This window comes from Neophocaena asiaeorientalis, unplaced genomic scaffold (genome assembly GCF_003031525.2).
Source record: "Neophocaena asiaeorientalis asiaeorientalis breed wild unplaced genomic scaffold, Neophocaena_asiaeorientalis_V1.1 scaffold155, whole genome shotgun sequence".
NCBI lineage: Eukaryota > Metazoa > Chordata > Mammalia > Artiodactyla > Phocoenidae > Neophocaena > Neophocaena asiaeorientalis.
Window position 1 is genome coordinate 4,471,323 of NW_020173040.1, and position 19,515 is coordinate 4,490,837.

General features: G+C 55.0%; 1 protein-coding gene across 3 annotated transcripts in view; it reads right to left on the reverse strand.

Annotated features, from left to right (window-relative positions):
* RASGRF1 (Ras protein specific guanine nucleotide releasing factor 1) overlaps positions 1 to 19,515 on the reverse strand; it is a 105,342-nt gene that overhangs the window by 24,717 nt on the left and 61,110 nt on the right. For all 3 annotated transcript variants that reach the window (XM_024742710.1, XM_024742712.1, XM_024742711.1), the window contains 7 exons: positions 17,340 to 17,422; positions 10,494 to 10,742; positions 7,693 to 8,066; positions 5,215 to 5,340; positions 3,402 to 3,572; positions 2,738 to 2,844; positions 2,204 to 2,316 (listed from right to left, as the gene is read on the reverse strand). In XM_024742710.1, the coding sequence (XP_024598478.1) occupies positions 2,204 to 2,316; positions 2,738 to 2,844; positions 3,402 to 3,572; positions 5,215 to 5,340; positions 7,693 to 8,066; positions 10,494 to 10,742; positions 17,340 to 17,422 (1,223 nt within the window). The remainder of the gene's footprint in view (positions 1 to 2,203; positions 2,317 to 2,737; positions 2,845 to 3,401; positions 3,573 to 5,214; positions 5,341 to 7,692; positions 8,067 to 10,493; positions 10,743 to 17,339; positions 17,423 to 19,515) is intronic.

Below are 19,515 nucleotides of genomic sequence, written 5' to 3' on the forward strand. Positions count from 1 at the left end.
CCCCCCCCCCCCCCCCTCGCCCCGCCGGGAGCCCCTGAGGGCAGAGTGATGTCCGATTTGTCCCTGTAGCTCTGGTACCCGGCACGGGGCTGGGCATGTGGTCCGTGCTCCTGCGTGCCTATTGGATGATGGAGGGAAGGAGGGGAAGGAGCTTCAGGACTGGAGGATCAGAGAGGCCAGGAGGGGCTGGGAAGCCATCCAAACGGGAGAGACGGAGGATGGTGGGAGACAGCAGTGTGGGGGCCAAAGGCCCGGAGGTGGGGCGCCATTGATGGGCGGCTGAGTACAGCTGAGTGGGTCCCAAGCAGTGGTGGGGAATGAGGGTGGACCCTCGGAGTCAGGCCAAAGTGCTGTGCCCTCGTTCCGACAGCGATCGTGAATCTCAGGGATGGGCCTGAGAGCCAAGCTGGGGCTGGGGGGGACACTCAGGAGGCTGCGGGGCCTGGTTGAGTCACTGGCGCTCTCCCTCCGAGGAAGCAGTGGCTCAGAGGAATCTCACCTGCAGACCCGCAGCTGGGGCTTGGTGGGTCCACCGTCCACACCAGGGCTGCCCAACAGCACAGCCGGCTCGTTCCCCTGCACCCCGGCAGCATCCCACACAAGCTCCCTGACCGAGGGGGACTTTGGCCGATAGGCTCAAGTTCCCAGCACAGCCCTGCAAGCCTCCCGGGAACCAGGAAGAGGCGCCTGGGGGACCTGGTGGCTGACTCTGTGCATGTGTGTGTGCGCGTATGCGTACGTGTGCGTGTGTGTGTGCGTGTGTGTCTAGGGGGCAGGTACTGAAGGCAGGGAGGTGTGGAAGAGATTCTAGGACGCTGAGCCTGCAGGAACGACGGGGCCTGCAGCACGGGCCTTGGGAAAGCAAAGTGGATCGTCTGGCTGGAGGAAGACTGCAGACTGGGTTGTCGGCAGGGAAGTGGCTGTAAGTCTGGGTCAGAGACCATGACCGCGGGACAGAGAGGGGCAGCCGGAGCCAGGCAAGAGGTGAGGAGGTGAGGCCTAACCGCGAGCCCGTGCACCTGGGCAGGGCCGGAGGGCAGCCTGAGTCAGCAGGATGGGAGCGGTGGATGGACTGGGGCCTGCACCCAACACCCCTGAAAGACCTGCAGAGGCATCAGCACGATCTCACCACAGCCTCACCACAGCCCTGGAAGTGGGTGTTGTTCGCCCATTTTATTTTTGTTTTTTTTTTTTTCTGCGGTACGCGGGCCTCTCACTATTGTGGCCTCCCCCGTTGCGGAGCACAGGCTCCGGACGCGCAGGCTCAGCGGCCATGGCTCACGGGCCCAGCCGCTCTGTGGCATGTGGGATCTTCCCGGACCGGGGCACGACCCTGTGTCCCCTGCATCGGCAGGTGGACTCTCAACCACTGCGCCGCCTGGGAAGCCCTGTTCGCCCATTTTACAGAGGAGAAAAACGAGGTTCAGAGAAGGGGCTTGCCCAAGGTCACACAGCGAGTCACTGTCTGAGCCAGCAGGGCTTGGACGTGGGGCCACCTGACCTCTGACCTCTGTCAGGAGAGGCAGTCTGGGGCAGGAGGAAAAAGGGCAGGTTTGGGGACAATTTAACTCAATTCAACAGACATTCCCTGAGCACCTAGAAACAGGGGCTTGCCGGTGCTGTTCAACAGGACCCTCCTCAACGATGGGAATGTTCTTTATGCTGCCCAGTATGGAGGCACCAGCCACCTGTGGCTCGTGTGACCAAGGAGCTGAATTTTATTAATTTATTTTTTTTAATGATATATATATATATATTTTTTTGTCTGGGTGGCATGTGGGATCTTCCCTGACAAGGGATGGAACCCAAGCCCCCTGCAGTGACAGCTCCGAGTCCTAACCACTGGACCGCCAGAAAGTCCCAGAACTGAATTTTAAATTTTATTTAATTTTAATTGAGATTTCACACCTATATGTCGCTAGTGGCTACCACGCAGGACGGCATGGGCTAGACAGGTGTTCGCAGTGGGTGTGGATGGAGAAGCAGACACCTTCTTGCCTCAAGGCCTGACGGGGGCAGGCAGAGGGGAGAACTACACATGGATAGCCCACTCCAGAGCCTGGCTGCCCCGAGATCCTCCCAGCACACCTGCCTGAGGCAGTCCTGCGGCCTGGGACTGTCCCTCCTCGCCTCCCTGCCTCTGGCCAGCCGTCCGGAGGCCGAGCACAGGGCCCCATCCCAGCAGGCCGACCTCAGCCCTTACCTGATGATGTTGGCTGCAGCCTTCCGCTCCTGGGTCAGGAGCTCCGGGTCATGCATGACCTCCTCCAGGAAGCTGATCACCTTGCATTTGAGCTCGTCGTTGGTCTCAAAGTCCTGTGGGGAAGAAGGGAGGGTGGCTGTGGCTACTGTTCCAGCTGCCCTGGGGTGGTCCCGGCCCGGCCAGAGGAGGAGCCTGAGGGTTCGACTCCTGCCCACGGCAGGCTGCCCGTCTCACTCCCCTCTTCCCTAGCTGCCTGGCCGGGCGTCAGTGGAGCCTCCAGACCCAGAGGTAGAAGGCACTGGGCAAGATCAAGGACCATCCCTTGATCTTGACCGCTACACCCCTGGGCCAGGCTCTGGGAGGTATCCCTGCTGTAGACAGAGGTGGAGAGCAGAGGCCCCTCGTCCCCTGGAATGTCCTAGGTCCCCTTGTAGGGGATCTGAGCAGGCCCTCCCGAGAATATCAGGGTGGCTGGCTCCTGGGGTCAGAGGCCTCGGGTTCCCAGCAGCCCGCCCCGGGGTTAGTCCCACCCACCTGAGAGTGCTTGGAGACCCAGTGGCGGAGCACATTCAGGACGCGATTGGTGGCCGCTCTGCGGATCACAAACTCCTTGTCTCCGTTCCTCTGGTCGGGGGGAAAGCCTGGCGGCACATGTGGCAGAGGCAAGAGTGGGGACGCGAGGATAAGGAACAGCACTGGCCTCTAGTCCAGACTCAGAGCCCAGATCTGGGGAAGTCGGGCTGCCCCGCATGGCTGCTGGCGGGTGGGCTATGGGCAGGGGATGAGAAAATATGTGACAACCATCCCAGGTTCTGACCAGTGAGACTGGATGTCACGACTTCTCTGTGGACACAGTCCCGCCTCTCCCGGACCTCGGCACCTTTCAGGGGCTGCTGGAGGCGTCTGGCAGCCTCTCCAGACAGGGCCACACTGGACCAGAGCCCTCCGGGACCCCTTCTCTGCAGGATCAGTGTCGTGGTAGTGGGAGGTGGTGGGGATGGCCGAGCTTCCCGTGGGCAGTGGGCTTGACTCCGAGCAGAGGTTTGGAGTAGCAGACGGGGTGGGTGAGGAGGAAGGGTCCTCCAGGCAGGAGGCTCGGCCCACAACAAGCCCTGGGGCAGCAGGCGCTCCACATTCGAAGGGGGACAAGCCCCCGGGGCCACGGCTGTCATCACCAGCCGTGAGCGATCCCCCGTACCTGCGCTAGCCAAGGACATCCTCCGGTACTTCTCCTTGTTTGGGGTGCCCTCGTTGGCGCCTGCAGTTGCTATGGCAAAGGCGGAGGCTGCTGACAGGGCACTGCGGTTACTGTCCAGCTCGCGACAGGAGGTCATGACAACTCCATTATTATAAGAGAAGAGTGGGAACTCTGTGGAGAGCACGGAACCACTTGTCAGTTCTTCCTGGTCCAGCCCTCGGCTCAGGAAACCAGGGGTCCTGAGGCTAGAAGGGGCCCAAGACGGGCTGGCTGTGCTCACTGCACCCACGGCTTTTCAGGTGGTGGCAGCGGGGTCTGTTCCCCTGCTGGGGTCCCCGGGAAGGGACACGCTCATGCCATGCCATGTCACCCCAGGGCTGCCTCAGAGTAGGGAAAGCCCCTGTCCCCCTCTGTTTCTCCTGCTGAGTTGAGAAGGTCCCACCAACCCTCTGCCCCTTCCATCCCTCTGCAGCTCCAAATCCTTTACCTCTTAGGCCCAGCTGGGCACAGCCCTGCTTGAGGACAGCATCGTGAGTTGTCTTTCCCTTTCAGTCTATTTGGAATGAACACATAACCTGTCCAGTGTCTGACATGGATAACTCATACTGACGGTCTCCCTGGCACGGTGGGGTGGAAAGAGCACTGCACTCTGAGTCCTCACCCCCTGTACTAGCTGTGTGGCCTTGGGTAAATTACCTAACCTCTCTGAGTCAAAATAATCTCTGGATAATAGGGATATTAACACCTGCTTCAAAAGGTGGATGTAAAGATGAAAGGAGTTAACACAGAAGGAAGTACTTAGTATTGTGTGATAAGCTGTATCTTACGGAAAAACCCAAATGAATTTTTTGGCCGACCCAATATATATGCCACGGAATATCAATGCAATTAATAATAATCATTATTTTTTTAGCAGTAAGAGTAGCAGAATCTCACTCCAGAAACCTTAAGCTTCAGCTTGTAAATCTCTGGAGAGCAATCCATCCTTAGGAGAAAGTAACAGCACTTATGCAGTGAGGCAAATGACTGACGTTAAAACTCAAAGCTGATTTCTGGAATTTGGCTGTCTGTGAGATCTGCTTCCGTGTACCCGAGGGGCTGTGGTAGGCCTGCAGTGTGTCTGGGCAGCTTCTCTCTGCAGGTGGGTGACCCTGTGACTTACTGGATCTCCTCAGAGGGCCTGGGGAGTTGGGGAGTTCGGGGTTCAGGCTGCACCTTGTATGTGGGACCAGGGGCTTCCATAAGCTTATGCCTCACCTTTGGGTAGCTCAGAGACCCCTGTATGTGGGGAAGTGCTTAACGGGAACCAGAGACCCAGTGGCTCCCCGAGAACCCTCCAGGGTCATGAGTCTGAGACTTGGGTGGGCATCACCACAACCTCTCGGAGACTTTTCCCTTAGATGAAAAAAACAGGAATGTCCTGGCCCCGCTGCAAGGTGTCGGATGTTATTAAAGAGCCTGGCCCAGAGCGTGATATGTAGCAGCAGCTCAGGAAACACCTTCTGAACCTGGATCTTTCCATGAATGAAGCCAAATACTGGGCCTTCCTGCCCATCTGCGTTGGGTGGGTTAGGTAGTCTTGTCTGAGGTCAGGGCAGTGATTCTGCTGAGTTGAAAAGCAGGATTTACCAGCCGGTGTTGCAGCCCCCGGGGTCGTGAAGTGCAGCTGAGTTCTTGCACTTAGGAGTCACTCATAAAACAGAAGGCGTGACCCCCACTGGCCTTTCCTCAGCCTGACCCGTCACCTTCTCCCCCGCCTGGATGGCACATGTCCTCTGGAATTGACCCGTGGTTTCGTGTCGGTGGATTGTACCTGAGGAATTTTTGCTTTTGACCGATTTTGGTGTTGTTGGAGATTTGGTTGGTGATGTCTCAGTGTCACCTTCGTCACTCTGGTTTTGATCGTTATCTGACTCTTCCCTCATGGAGACTTCTGAGCCTGGGAGAAAAGAAGGAAACGATTTGATGTTTCTCAAATCGTCAATGACTTTTAAACGCGGGTCTAGAATTTAATGAAGCAAACGGAGTAGGCTTGGCATATACCTGTTGAGGATAGTATAACAGCTTCATTTGCCACAGGGCCCCATCAGACCTTTTACTTGCTGATGGACCTGTCAATCTCCAAGGTGGCTTTTGCTCTGCCAGGGCTCCTCAAACCTTAATGGACACACCTGGGGATCTTGTTAGAATACAGATTCCGGTTCAGAGGTCTGGGGTGGGGCCCAGGAGGGGTGATGCCCACGAGGCTGGTCCACGGACCACACTTTGAGAAAAAAGGTACTACCCCACTCCCTGCTTTTTCGGTGTGCGTGTGAAGCATCTTAGGGTGACCGTCTAGGATATAAAATCCTGCTTTATACCTCTTGTCCCATGCACCCGGTCACTATCAAAAGTATCCTGGTTTGGGCAGTCCCCCTACATCTTGGGAGACTCATGGTTTCCACACTTCGGGGAAAGCAGATGAATTATATCAAAAGTCCAGCTCTGGCGTGGTGAGATCTTGGTCGAAAACTCTTCACCTCTCTGGTCCTCAGTTTCCCCAACTAGAAAGTAAGTGGAGTTACATCTGACCTTTGTGAGAAGCCAAAGAGAGCTATAGGTCTCCTCTTTAGAAAAGAATGTCCATATGTGTGCACGCACACACACACACACACACACACAAACTCTTGTGCACAGTTAGACAGGTTCAGGGTCACCTGGATCACTGGTCAAGAAGCCCGGTACGAGGGGCTTCCCTGGTGGCACAGTGGTTAAAAATCCACCTGCCAATGCAAAGGACACGGGTTTGATCCCTGGTCCGGGAAGATCTTACATGCCGCGGAGCAACTAAGCCTGTGCGCCACAACTACTGAGCCTGTGCCCTAGAGCCCGCGAGCCACAACTACTGAGCCCGCGTGCCACAACTACTGAAGCCCGGACGCCTAGAGCCCATGTTCCTCAACAAGAGAAGCCATGATAATGAGAAGCCCGTGCACCGCAACGAAGAGTAGCCCCTGCTCGCCGCAACTGGAGAAAACCCAAGTGCAGCAACGAAGACCCAACACAGCCAAAAAATCAATAAATAAAATAAATAAATTTTTTTTTAAAAAAGAAAAAAGTATGAGATGAGATGAGATGACTTCTCGGGACCGTCTCGCATCACATCTTATCACGCGTCAGGCCTGGACTCACTGCAGGCTGTGGCAGATGGAGTTCTGTGCCCCTAGATGTTGCCCTGCCAGGGACTCCGTCCTCCGCTCCTGCGGGACGGCATCTGGGGCTCTCTGGTTGGCTGTTACACTGGTTACTGACTTTTGGCTGCGCCTGTCCCCTATTTACTGTATGCGCCGCAGTAAACGTCACTTGGTACCGGAAGCTCCTGGGGGCTTTACCCCTCCCCGGCTTTGCCGTCTGCTGGTCGTCCTGCTGACTTCCCTCTTCTCAACTCAGGGGACAGAACTTCCGACCACCTTAAAATTTTTTTCAAAGGCCTCCTCCTCGAAGGCTGGGGCTTCCATCCAGCCCAGGGTTGTGTGTTCGTGTGTGTATACGGATGTGTGTATGTATATATGCACATGTGTGCTAACCAAGACAAGGCTGGTGTCACCCAGGATGTGGGCTGACCCAACCTAAGACACAACCAGACAATCCTCCCAACAATGCCATTCTAGAATGGTTGGGCTTCTGAGAGCAGGGCGGGCCCAGCCTGCCCGGCATCACCTCCGGCCACTGCCCCACACCCAGTGTTCCAGGTGTGCTGAGTTTCACGGTGTTGCCTGAACACACAATGCTTTTCCTTGCTTCTCAGTCTTGCCCACTCCATTCCCTTTGTCTAGAATGTTCTCCCTTCCTCCTGGTGACAAATCTAGATCTAATAGGTCCTCCAGGAAGCCTTCTCAGACTCTCCCGATGGCGTCCCCACTCCATGCTCGGGGTCCCTCAAGCGCCCCTCTAACACCACATGCATCAGGTGCCCATGTTTCCGTGTCTGGTCCTGTTCCTCAGCCACACTGTGAACCCCGGGCTGCGGGAGCCCCATCTGATGCCCTCTTCTCTCCTAGGCCCTGACTGGGGCCTGACCCAGGACACGTCCACTGCAGAGATGGACAGATACGAGGATGCAAGAGAAAGCTGTCATCAGGGCAGCGGGAGGGACACTCATCCCACTTCCTGGGCATCTCTGCCTGCCTCTCCCCCGCCCAGGCTCTGCACTGCCACCACCATCTGGCCAGGACCCCCAGCCTCCCGGTGGGGCTGGGTCGGCCTCAGTGGGCCCTGAGCAAGGGGCAGCTTGGCCCTCGCATCCACTCACTCTGCTTGCTGGGAGCTGAGGATTCTTCGGGCTTCTCAGCGCTCATATCGCCCTCATCTGGAATCTTGCTGGCGAAGCTGCTGGACACGTACAGCTTGCTGGTGTCCAGCGTGGCCTTGCTGAAGGGCGACATGGCCGAGTACATGCTGGTGTAGCCGTTGGAGTTGCAGCTGAGGGCGGCCAGGTCCAGGGCCTTGCCGCCCGTGATGATGGGGATGTTTAGGGAGAGCTTCCGCCGGCGGCTCGGGGATGACGTCTTGGTGATGGACAGGGGTGGGGGTGAGGAGAACTTGCGGGTGGCGCGCGGCGACTTGGGGGGGTCGCCGTACAGGAGCTTGTTGTTCTGGCCACTGGCGAACAAGAGCTCCAATGACCTGGGGGGAGGGCCAGGGAGGGGATGAAAACAAACGGTCAGTGTAGGCCTGGCTGCCGGCCCAGGCCTGGGGGTCCCCCGTCTCCTGGGGGGCTCAGCGGGGCAGCAGTGGCTCCCTCATCCTCATGCTCCCTGACCGCCGGGCTGGTCCTCTGAGTGGGCAGGTTTGAGAGGAAGCCACGTCAAAGGGGCCGGGTAGTTCAATGGTCTGTGGCCAGGTGTCTATAGGCCCAAGTGTCCTGTTCCGGGAGGGGGACAGGGACTTTGGTGGCGCGGTAGGTCTGCCTGATGCTCCCTCTTTGTATCCCACTGGTCAGCAGCAGCAGCTGACCCATGATGCTGTGGGTCTTCCTGACCTGCAGGCTTCTGAGAAACCTCTCTCTGTCCCCAGCATGGGCTCGGTGTCCCCAGCATGGGCTCTGTGTCACCAGCACCTCTGATGTCCTTCTCACCCAGGTCCAGAGAGTTTATGGATGAAGCTGAGACTCGGAGATGGGAAATGACTCATTTGATGCCTCCTGACTGTAGACCCAGTGTCCTTTCCACCCCACCTGGGCACTTGATCAGCCTCAGGTGTAAACTTGGGGGGCGGGAGGCTCCCAGCAGCCCTGGCCACGCTCCTACCGTCTGCAGGCAGGGCCCACAGCTCAGGGCCAGGTTGGGAACAGGTGATACATACATGATAGCACAAACAGCAGCTCGCGTGCATGGAATGTATTCAGCATGGGACAGACCTCATCTCTTAATCCTCACGGTTGCCCCAGGGGGAAGGTGCTGGTATTCCCATTTCACAGACAGGAAACAGGCTCAGAGAGGTGAAGGGGTTTGGTCAAGGCGGTAGGGCCGAACCTGCCTCTTCCCACTACAGGCTCTGCCTGCTGGGTGGAATCCCAGGGGGTTCCCAGGTTCCGGGGGAGGGGGGGCGGGTGACCTGCTGGATCCCTCAGGAATGACGGCGATTGCTTTTCAGGCGTGACTCCATCCTGGATGGGGCAGTTTTTCCTGCTCTCTCAGAGCCCTGGGAAGCCGGCTGCTGAGGTTTAGCAGGTGAACTGCAGCATTGCGGGGAGGCGGACAGGGAGGGGCTGGGGGAGGGGACGGAGGTGTACTCCGGGCAGCTGGCCTGCGGGCAGCAGAGGCGTGGGGCGGGGCGGGGGGATGGTTAGAGTCTGCAGGCCTCCCTGCCCCCGCCTGGAGGTTCAGGCAGGAAAGGAAAGCACCAGTTGGCCTTCCTCCTTTCCTGGCAGGCCCCTCCTGGAGCAGTGAGGTTGATCAGGGTCCCTGAACTTGACCTATACTGCTGGGTAGCCTCAGGCAGGTCCTTCATTCCTCTGTGCCTCACTTTCCCCTCTGCTGGGTGAGGATTGATAGCTACCTTCCTCACCATCTCAAACTGGGCTGCGGGTAGGGTCTTGCTGGGTTTGACCTGCCCCCGTGGTGCCTCGTTGGTACCACCCTTGGCTGGGTAATCATCTGGCGAGATGGGGGTAAAGGTCTCTGTTCACTAAGCTGGGTCCCCAGCAGTTGGACTGGTAAATGTTGAAGTTCTGAGGCTGGCTCTTTGGGCTGGCCCCGGGTCTCGGCCAGTCTAGCGCCTGACCCTGCCGTGTGGGACGTGCCTGCCCTTAGAACTCTAACCTGGCAGGGACCCTGGGTTCACAGTGACCCCACCAGGCCCCTCAAAGCTTGGCCGGGCTGGGGGTGGGCAGCTGAAGGCTGGTTAAAGCTGGGACGTGAGGAGGACAGGTGGGAAAGGAATGCAAGGGGGGGACCTCCGCCCTGCCTGTCACCCGGACTCAGACAGGGGTGGCCGCATGGGCTCAACGAGACCAGGGTCCTGGGTTCAAGTCCCCACTTTGCCACAGACTTCCAGGAGCCCCGGGGCAAGTCTCTTGACCTTTCTGGTCCCAGTTGGCCCCCCACAGGGCTGAGCTGTGACAACACAGATGGAAAAGATGGCCTTGAAGCCAAGGCTCAGGTGGCCAGCCCTCCATAGGTGGAAAACCACCCCAAGTGTGCAAAAAGTGACTCTCTTCTTCAGAGCAGGACGTGGTCGAAGCAGAGAGGGGATAAGATTCTCTCTCTGTCTCTTTCTCTCCCCTTGACTCCGCCCCTCCTCTTTTTTTCCTTTCTTAAATAGGGAAGGTGGGGAAACCCTGTCCTGTGGAGGAGGCGACCCCCCCCACCCCCCGCCCAAACTCTACCCCACCCCAGGAGCCTGGGGTGGGAGATGGAGAAAGCTGGGGCTGAGAAGCAGCGTCAGGCAGGTCAGCCCTCCCCCACCTCTTTGCAAAGGGCGGGCTTGGTTCCCGGGGTGGGGGTGGGGCCCTCATCCCCCCAGCTCAGGTTCCAGTCCGCTGCCCAGCTCAGTCTCCCTCCTGGGCCCAGAAGCTGTGCGGGTCGGCCCGGGAGGAGGAGACCTGCCCACCTGGCGGGGATGGCACTGATGGGTTTCCTGTAGATGGTGATGAGCTTGTCCAGGACCACGACGGCGGTGGTGAAGACGCGATAGGAGTGCAGGAAGGTGTTGAGGAAGTCGATGCTCAGGAAGCGCAGGTCCGTCAGCCTCTCCAACAGCCGCTCCACGCTGGCATACCGGATCTGCAGCACTTTGCAGGAGTTCATGGTTTTGCTGAAGCGAATGTCCACGTCATCACAATATAAGGAGGCGTCGGACCTGAGGAGGGAGGAGGGACGGAGAAGGCACTTGGGTCTGAAGGTGTCTGAGTCCGTGGCTGTCTCCCCGACCGGGCTGCGAGCTCCCCGAGGGCTGGACCACGGAACACCCATCACTGTCTCCCCAGCGCACCAACAGCCAAGGATGGAGGGAGGGATGAAGGACGGGGTGGCTTGTGACGGGAACAAGGAAAGCTCTGGAAGACTGACGTTGAGGAACAATGGGCTGCAACTTCTTTTTCCCAGTAATACCTGAAGACCTGACATTATAAAACTCTTAGAAATGCTGGATGAAATATAACAAACTTAAAAATAATACACTGCCACGTTCACAAGCTATGAAGAAAGTCCGTTCACACAAAAGCATGGACACACATGTTCAGAGCAGCGTTATTCATAATTGCCCCAAAGTGGAAGCAACCCAAATGTCTATGAACTGATGAAAGGATAAACAGAATGTGATCTACCCATAAAATGGAATACTATTCAGCCATAAAAAGGGATGAAATACTGATATATGCCACAACATGGATGACTCCTGAGAACATGCTAGGTGAAAGAACCTAGTCACAAAAGTCCACACATTGTAGGATTTCATTTATATGGAATATCCGGAAGAGCCAAATCTATAGACACAGAAAGTAGAGTGGTGGGTGCCAGGGGGTAGGTATAGGGGGGAACTGGAAGTGACTGCTAATATGCATGGGGTTTCTTTTTGGGGTGATGGAAATATTCTGGAATTAGACAGTGGTGATGGTTACACAACACAGTGAATATACTAAAATCCACTGAATTGTACACTTTCAGATGGTGAGTTTTATGTTATGTGAATTATATCTCAATAAAAAAAAAACAACTAGGGGCAAAAAATATACGGGAAATTTCCAGGGGCCAAAAATGAAGAGAAATTTGGAAACCAGTTGATGCTTTAGCTGCCTTTAGGGCATTTGTTGCTCTTGGAAACCAAGTGCCTTGGTTTCAACAGAGAAGTAGACCAGGCCTGGGCCTGTGCGTGGAGGGAGTTGGAGTGAGACCCCCCATGTAAAGCTGGGACCCTTGAAGGGTTATAGGCTCAGTGAAAGGGGGCCTAGAAAAATCTACCCACCAGGAAAGGAAGATTGCAAGTTTTCTGTTTTAGCCCAGGCTGTGAGGGGGGAGCATGTGGAGAGCATCAAGCTCCCTCGAGAGTGTATTATTTGCCCTTCCAGTGGTTTTGGAAGACAAATACCTACTATCTTTGTGGTCTGGGAAGCCCAAAGAGTATTAGTGTAGTCACAGGATGTAATGCTCCTGGGGCAACTGGTGGAAACAAATGCAAGACCTTTAAGGAAGGGCATCTGTCAACCAGGCTCTACAAGACATTCAAAGATAAACCCCCCACTGAAAATGAGCTCACAATCCAAAATTAAAAACTACATGAGCAAGTGTCAGCAGATATGACGAATAGCTTAATTCAATCCCCAAGGGTCTAATTTTTTTTCTAAGTCTAAAAGTCCTACACATTTTTGTTACTGGCTGCTCCTTCTGCCAGCAATCTGCTGACATCTCTCCTCCCTTAGTTATGAAGAGCTACAAAGGGTGAAGTTGCCATGGTCATTTATTATAAACCTCCGCCCCCCCACCCCCACCCCGTGCCAAGGCGGGGCAGAATCCTTAGCAATTTATTCAACCTTCTCAGTCTTTGTAGGGAGAGGTCATCTCCTCCTTGACCTCACCTCGGCTGCTTCTTAAAGCATTAGGGTCAATTAACATAGCCTGCATTACATCAGCTGGACTAAAAGGGAAACCCTCAGGGCTGAGCAGTCATCCTGGATTAGATCTATCAAAGTCCTTCATCCCTGGCCAAAGTGATTTTTGCATCGGGTGAGGGTATAACCCGAGCCAGAGCAATCCAAGTCCTCTCCTGGGACCTTCCAAATTGGATCTGGTGGCAGCAAGTCCCATTCCTCTCAGGCTGCCAACACGTGAGGACAGGCGTCTGGTGGTCAACCAGACCATAGTGGGCTGAGGACCTGAGGGCTGAGCTGGGTCTAAACATCCACAGGTCTCTCTTCTTTCAGTTTGAAAAGAGAAAATCCTGAAGAAACAGGAATGATTCCTTCTAAGGTAGCTTTGCTGCAAGACACAGAACATTTTAGAAAACACCTGTTTTATTTTTCACCGAGATTCAGGAGAATATATATTGCATTGACCGAACCACAAGAAGCAACCAGGAAGAGGAAATCATCTGAGATCAGAAAGATTTCTTGGAAACGAAAGACAAGAGTGTTGAACCAGAGGACATGAGTGCAAGTAACAGCAGATGACAGACTCAGAAAATCAAATGAGTGACACAAGAAGCCAACTTGAGAAATTTTCCCAGAATGCAGAGAAGGTGGAGAGGTTCAAGTGAGGAGAGAAAATGTAAGCGGCATGGAATAGACAGACAGGGATCCAGCCAGTTGACTACAAACCTCTAAAGGAAGAAGAAAAGTTGCAGAGAAGCAAAACTGAAAGACAGTGGGCAGGAGAAAGTACTTGCAGATGGGAAGGACTCAGTGGCACCATCCCTGGAGAGCTGCCCTCGGCCCTTGGGTGAAAGGACTCCCTTAACTCAAGCCAGGTCCCCACCATGGGACTGCACCTTCTAGAAGGACAGTGCAACTCCTCACACACCATGGATCCCGAAGCGTCCAGCCTAGACCTGACATCCTCAGTGGTGATTATTGGACCCCTCTGGCAAGGGTTTGCTTCTAGCACCTTCTTTTTGGGCTCCTTCTGCCACTGGAGGGGGGTAGAGAAAGTGAGAAAAGCCCTCCCTTTTCTTTTTTTTTCCAAGGGTTAATGGAATTTTTTAAAAGATTTATTTATATTTTATTTATTTATTTATTGTTTTTGTTTTTTTTCAGTACCATGCAGCATGCGGGATCTTAGTTTTCCGACCGGGGATCGAACCCGAGCCCCCTTGCATTGGGAGTGGGGAGTCTTAACCACTGGACTACCAGGGAAGTCCCAAGCCCTCCCTTTTCTATCAACCTCCCTTGCCCCCTTCTTCTCTGTCGCAAGCCTCACAATCATTGTTGGTGATGGTGCCTCTGGCAACTCCAATGTTGCGTAAACCTATTCTGGACTTTAGTTGCCCTATCTGTAAAATGGGACGGCACAATAAAGCAGTGATAAAAACAGCTTTCATCCTGGATACCAGTTCTGCCAGACTGGGAGTAACTGCCTGGGGCTGTGTTGACCATTACAGGCTCAGCCTTAAAGACTGCCGTGACCCATTAGTAATGTCTGCCACGGATTCCGGATTCTGACCCAAATGGCTGGCTTGTGTGTTAGATATTTACCAGTCCTGCTAGAAGGGGTTTTCGGTCCCTCACAACACAAGCATCTTTTGACTGTAAATTCAGCCCTGCCTCTCTCTCTTTGCTCTCCCAATACTTTTTTTTTTTTGAGATTTTTTTTTTTTGACGTGGACCATTTTTAAAGTCTTTATTAAAATTTGTTACAATATTGCTTCTGTTTTACGTTTTGGTTTTTTGGCTGCGAGGCATGTGGGATCTTAGCTCCTGGACCAGGGATCGAACCCATATCCGCTGCACTGGAAGGCAAAGTCTTAACCACTGGACCTCCAGGGAAGCCCCCCACTACTTCTTGACGAAACTCCAAGTGGCATTCCTGTCTCCCAGGCATCGAGAGGCCTGGGCTTGATTGGAAAGGGCTTCCCTCTTCTTCCTTCTGCAGGGGGAGTGCCCCGCCTTGGGTCTACCTGTCCTTGAGGTCACATGTTGGGGCAGAGCCTCAGGACCCAGGGCAGATGGAATGAGACTTCTTGGATCTTTGGGCTGCTGGTGGTTGATGACCTTCATTCTCTGGGACCTTCCTCTCAAACACTGCCACTAGCATCTACCCACCAGAGGGCCAGGATGCAGTGTGTCGGGAGGGTAGCAGGAATACTCAGGGTGCATGGGACTAAATGTTTCTTTGTATTGCAAACCAAAAATCAGGACGCTCTTAATTCAGTCTGACAACAGGGTGGGGTATCTGAAATGGGAACCATGCCAGAAACTCAGAGGCTTACGGGGAACACATCTAGGGAATGTCCCCCCAGCCACGGACCCTCCAGCTACACCGCTGATGCCTTTTTCCAGCCAGGCTCTCTGTTGCCACTCTATCCCTGGCCACCAGGGGGCGCGCGTCACCGCCTTGGGTGCAACGCTAACACCTACAGAAGAAAACCCAACTCCTCACCTGTCACGTTACTATTATCTGACTCCTGCCCACCTCTTCAGCCCGCTGTATTGTTTAAGAAAATACAGTCGTGCTATAAAAAATAAGAGAAACAAAAAAGGAGGACAGACGAAGGAGCAAACAGCTTGTGAGCCATGGCAGGCGTATATATACACTAAGTAAAGCATTCATGTACCAAATGTAAATAGGAGGGGTGGAAGGACCAAGCATGCACTAAATACTCACAAGGCACCAAACATTCAAGCTACACTTAATATTCACGAGGCATAGTGTACACTCAATATTCATGTCTTAAGTCAGCCACCCACTGGCGACATCCATCCTGACCCTCTACCCTCTGTCCCAGAACTATAGATAAACCTGTAGCTCTTCTTCAGTCTAACTGGTGAGCTGCCACTGTGGCCAGACATACTTGCCCCGACTTCTCAGACAGAGCAAGCGTGTGCCCCTGGATCCACTGATCAAGCTTCAACTCTGGTCCTTGTAGCCGCTCCATCAACAAGGAAGGTAGATGGGGCAGGGAGAGAGGCTGGACAATGGCCATGGTGTAACTAGCTCACGCAACTACGTGTAACAGGCGCTAACCTACTATCCCTTCTCTTTCCCCTGGTTTCTCACTAAGTGTTTAAAATTGATTCACTAGACTGTGTGGTTAAGCTTCTTAATTGGGTCTGCGAGCCTTTCTGTTCCAAGACCTCTGGGATAGTTTATCTGGTAGTGAACTTGGAGGCCACAATTGCATTAAGGTTATTTCCCATAGGACATACCACTCTCCCAACCCTGCAGCCCCATGGAACGTTTTATTGTTCCCCAAACACACCATGTGCTTCGCTGCCTCTGCGTCTTTGCACATGCTGTTCCCTCTTCCCAGGATGCCCTTCCCCCTCCACCATTTAGCAAACCCTAACTTATCCTTTGAGGTCAGTTCTGATGTCCTCTTCTTGGGAAAGTCTTCCCCAGCTGTGCCAGGTGAACGAGTCACTCATTCTCTGAACCCTCGTTCGTAGCACCATACAAATTCTATTCTGTAGCACCCGCTAGCGTTTTACGAGTTCTATGTGTCTCTTTCTCTCACTAAATGGAGAACTCCCTGAGGACGGAGGCCACGTCTGCTCATCTCTGCTCCCTTGGCGCCCTCGCAGGGGGACACTGCCCATGGGCCACTCCTGCCAAGGAGGCCACGCTTAAGTCTGGGAGCCGACAGGTCCTTGGAGTTGTCACTTTGACCTGGATATTCCATTCCCTTTATCACCATCATAGTTTAAAACGCTGTTATTTTTTCTTTCAAAGGTGAGTTTATTTTGGTTTCATCTGCTCACTTTTACTGCCTCAAAACGCACTCTTTGCAGAATATAAGTAAGTACCCACTATACATTTAACCATCATTCTACATGTGGTTTTTAAAATTCATCGTTGAAACAAATCCAGGAGGTAGGCAGATGGGTGTTATCATCTCCCAATAACAGGTGAGAGATCCGAGCTCAGACGTGTTAAGTGACTTGTCCATAATCATACACAGAGCAGAAGCTGTGGGCCAGGGCTCGTGCCTTCAAGTCCAGACCTTCCTTCTGGGCTCCAGCACCTTCGGCTGTTAAACAATGTAGCCATGGGGTGAGGTGGGGCTACTCCTCATAAAGTCAGCTGGATGCTTGAAAGCTCTGGCGTACACGACCCTGCCTGGGCTAGCTCCTAGCTGCTGGCGTGCTCGCTTCATCAGGCCTGCTGTCGAAACGGGGTGGGTGGGACCTTTCACACCCTCACTACATAACGGCCTGCAGTTCCCCCGAGTGTGCACTTCAAGTAGCAAAGAGGCAGTGGGTCCCCAAGGTTTGCTTTGGGCAGGACAACACGCCTGGGGTCGGTTAGCTGGGCCCTGGCGTATGCCAGGTGGGCAGAGCAGCCGGGAATTCAACGGTTCAGATGGAGGCCAGGGAACCAGTGGGCCACCTGGGGGGCACCGTGAGGGGGTCAGGCGAGCAGATGCTGGAGGAGAAGCAGGGCTGGTGCAGGCCAGGAGGTTGCGCTGCCCGGCGGGGCTCAGAGAGCTGAGCTCAGAGGATGGCAGCCCCCTCGCCCTTCCTCCCTGGCATTGCCCAAACGGAAGAAAAATAGTTCTTAAAAAAACAGAGTGCGTGAAATGTCATTCCTGATGTTCTACGTTGAACAGCCTAATACGAAAATCCACATTTTCAAGACAAACAACTACAAAAACGAAGCCAAAGCCATCAACCAAATAGAAGTGAACTGAAATCAAACACCTAACACACCCCAGAGATGAACCGCGGCATCTTCTGAGCCCCTTGTGGTCACTGTGTGGCCCTCGGTCTCTGGAGCTCAGCCCGGACAAGAGGGGGCTCAGGGCACTTACTTGATCATCTGTGGCACAGTGACCTTGGAATTTTCCTCAAATGCGTTCATCATCAGACCATTGCACCGGATGTTATCCACACACTGGAATCAGAGAGAGGACCCCCGGGTCAGAGCCTCCGTCTCCGTTCCGAGACCCAGGCCCAGCGGGGGTTCTGCTGAGCGAGGCTTCGCAGGCCCTGGCCTGACGCAGGGTCAAAGGGCGTCGTCCAGGCAAGGGCAGGGTCCACGCACAGCATCCCTTGGGTTCTGATGGGAAGTCAAGTCCCCAGCTCGGTGACCTTTTGGGGATGTATTCGACTTCCCTGGGCCTTCGTTTCCCTACCTGCAAAATGGGGATGATCATTCCTACCTCCTCGGGGTGTTTGCAGAAATGGAGGTGTCCGACCCTGGCCACTCTGTGGCTGACCTCTGAGGTCCAGCACAGAGGACAAGATCAGATCCACAGTGACCTGGGGCCTCTGTCCCGGGAGGCCAGCTCAACGGGTGCCGTCCTGCCCGCCCCCGTCCTCTGCTCACAACAGTGCCCACATCCTGAAGCCACAGACGGTTTTCCATAGTAAAAATCCTGCCTGGGGGTGGCAAGGCTGCCAGCACTAAGGGAGGAGATTGTACATTTTACTCAGCCTCTGAAAAAAATTCAAAATCCAAATCTTTCTTTGAATAAACAGTACGCACCCAAACAAAAAGAAAAGACACAGAGATACATCTCTTTTTCCTTCTCATTGCCCCCTGCCCCAAGCTCTCACATTTCTGCCAAGAGAGGGTCTCTCCTTGGCCCAGGCTACGGGGTACTCTGCGGGGTCACATCACAGTATCTTCTGGTTTTGAGGATGTGTATGTGCGGGGAGGGGTCAAGGTCACCGGGAAGTGAGAGCAGAGAGGCGGGCACAGTGGGTCAGGGCCAGGACCCCTAGTTTTTCGTGGGCCCCAGGGGAAGGCTTGTGTCAGTGGCCCTTCCCAGCCCACTTTCTCCAGCTGCACACTCTGAGACTCCCTTTCGCTCTGGCTCCATCGGCAACCCTGCAACGCAGGGCGCCTGGCCACCGATCAGAGCTGCCTGGAGGCATCAGTGGGCCTGGGGGGCCCTGACGCCTGGTGGTATCGGCGATGCAGCCCTCAAGAGGACACAGGCCCGGGGGGTACCCTCCAGGTGAGCAGCCCTGAGCCTTTGATGGCTCCCTGAGGACTAGAAAAGGCCATGCTTGAGCTTTCCAGTTTTTCGGTTTTCTCCGGGGCACGCTGGTTGGTTGTTTTTATTTTGTTTTATTTTGTTTTTTTTTTTGCGGTACGCAGGCCTCTCACTGTTGCGGCCTCTCCCGTTGCGGAGCACAGGCCTTGGACGCGCAGGCTCAGCGGCCATGGCTCACGGGCCCAGCCGCTCCGCGGCATGTGGGATCCCCCAGGAACCGGGGCACGAACCCGCGTTCCCCGCATCGGCAGGCGGACTCCCAACCACTGCGCCACCAGGGAAGCCCTCACGCTGGTTGTTTGAAGCTGGGAGGGCAAGACTGAGAAAGAGCAGACGTCTGCTACTAGTTGTTCTCACGCTGCCACGCTGCAGGGCTGCGCGCTGGGCAGGCAGGGCAGCCCAGGTGTGAGGCGTAAAAATGAGGGGCAGGGAGTGAGTGGGGGGACTGCCCTGAAATACAGTAAAGGCTCTGCCCCCCAGTTCTCCATAAACACAGCTCCCAGGCCCCCTCCCCCGAAAGGGGGCCATCTCCAGCCTCGCCGTCCCCTTCCTCCCACCGTCAGCTGCTCTCCTAATACTCTCCTCCACTGTGCAGAGAGCAGGCGGTCCGGAGAGGCTCCTGTGCTCCTGGGACGGGGCTGGGCTGACCCATTGCAGGCCCTGGCTGGGCCCAAGGAGAGGCCTGTCCCGGGCCAGCAGCCCGGTGCTGCCGACAGCCTCTTTCCAGACTCAGAACTCTGCCCTGGTCCTGCAAGTGACCGCAGCCCTCTGGGTCTGCTCTCTGGTCCCTGGGAGGTCTGTGCTTCCTGTGACTCTCCCAGTGGGGTGACAACCCTAACGCTGGTGCAGGCAAACCTTCCCTCCTGCAGAGCGGACTCCGGGCTTTGCGGGCCCTTTGCTTTCTCTGCTGGCTTTGCTACACAGACTTTTCTGTGGTACCAATGGCCTGGGGCGTGTGCCGAAACGTAGGTTCCCAGGCCTCGTG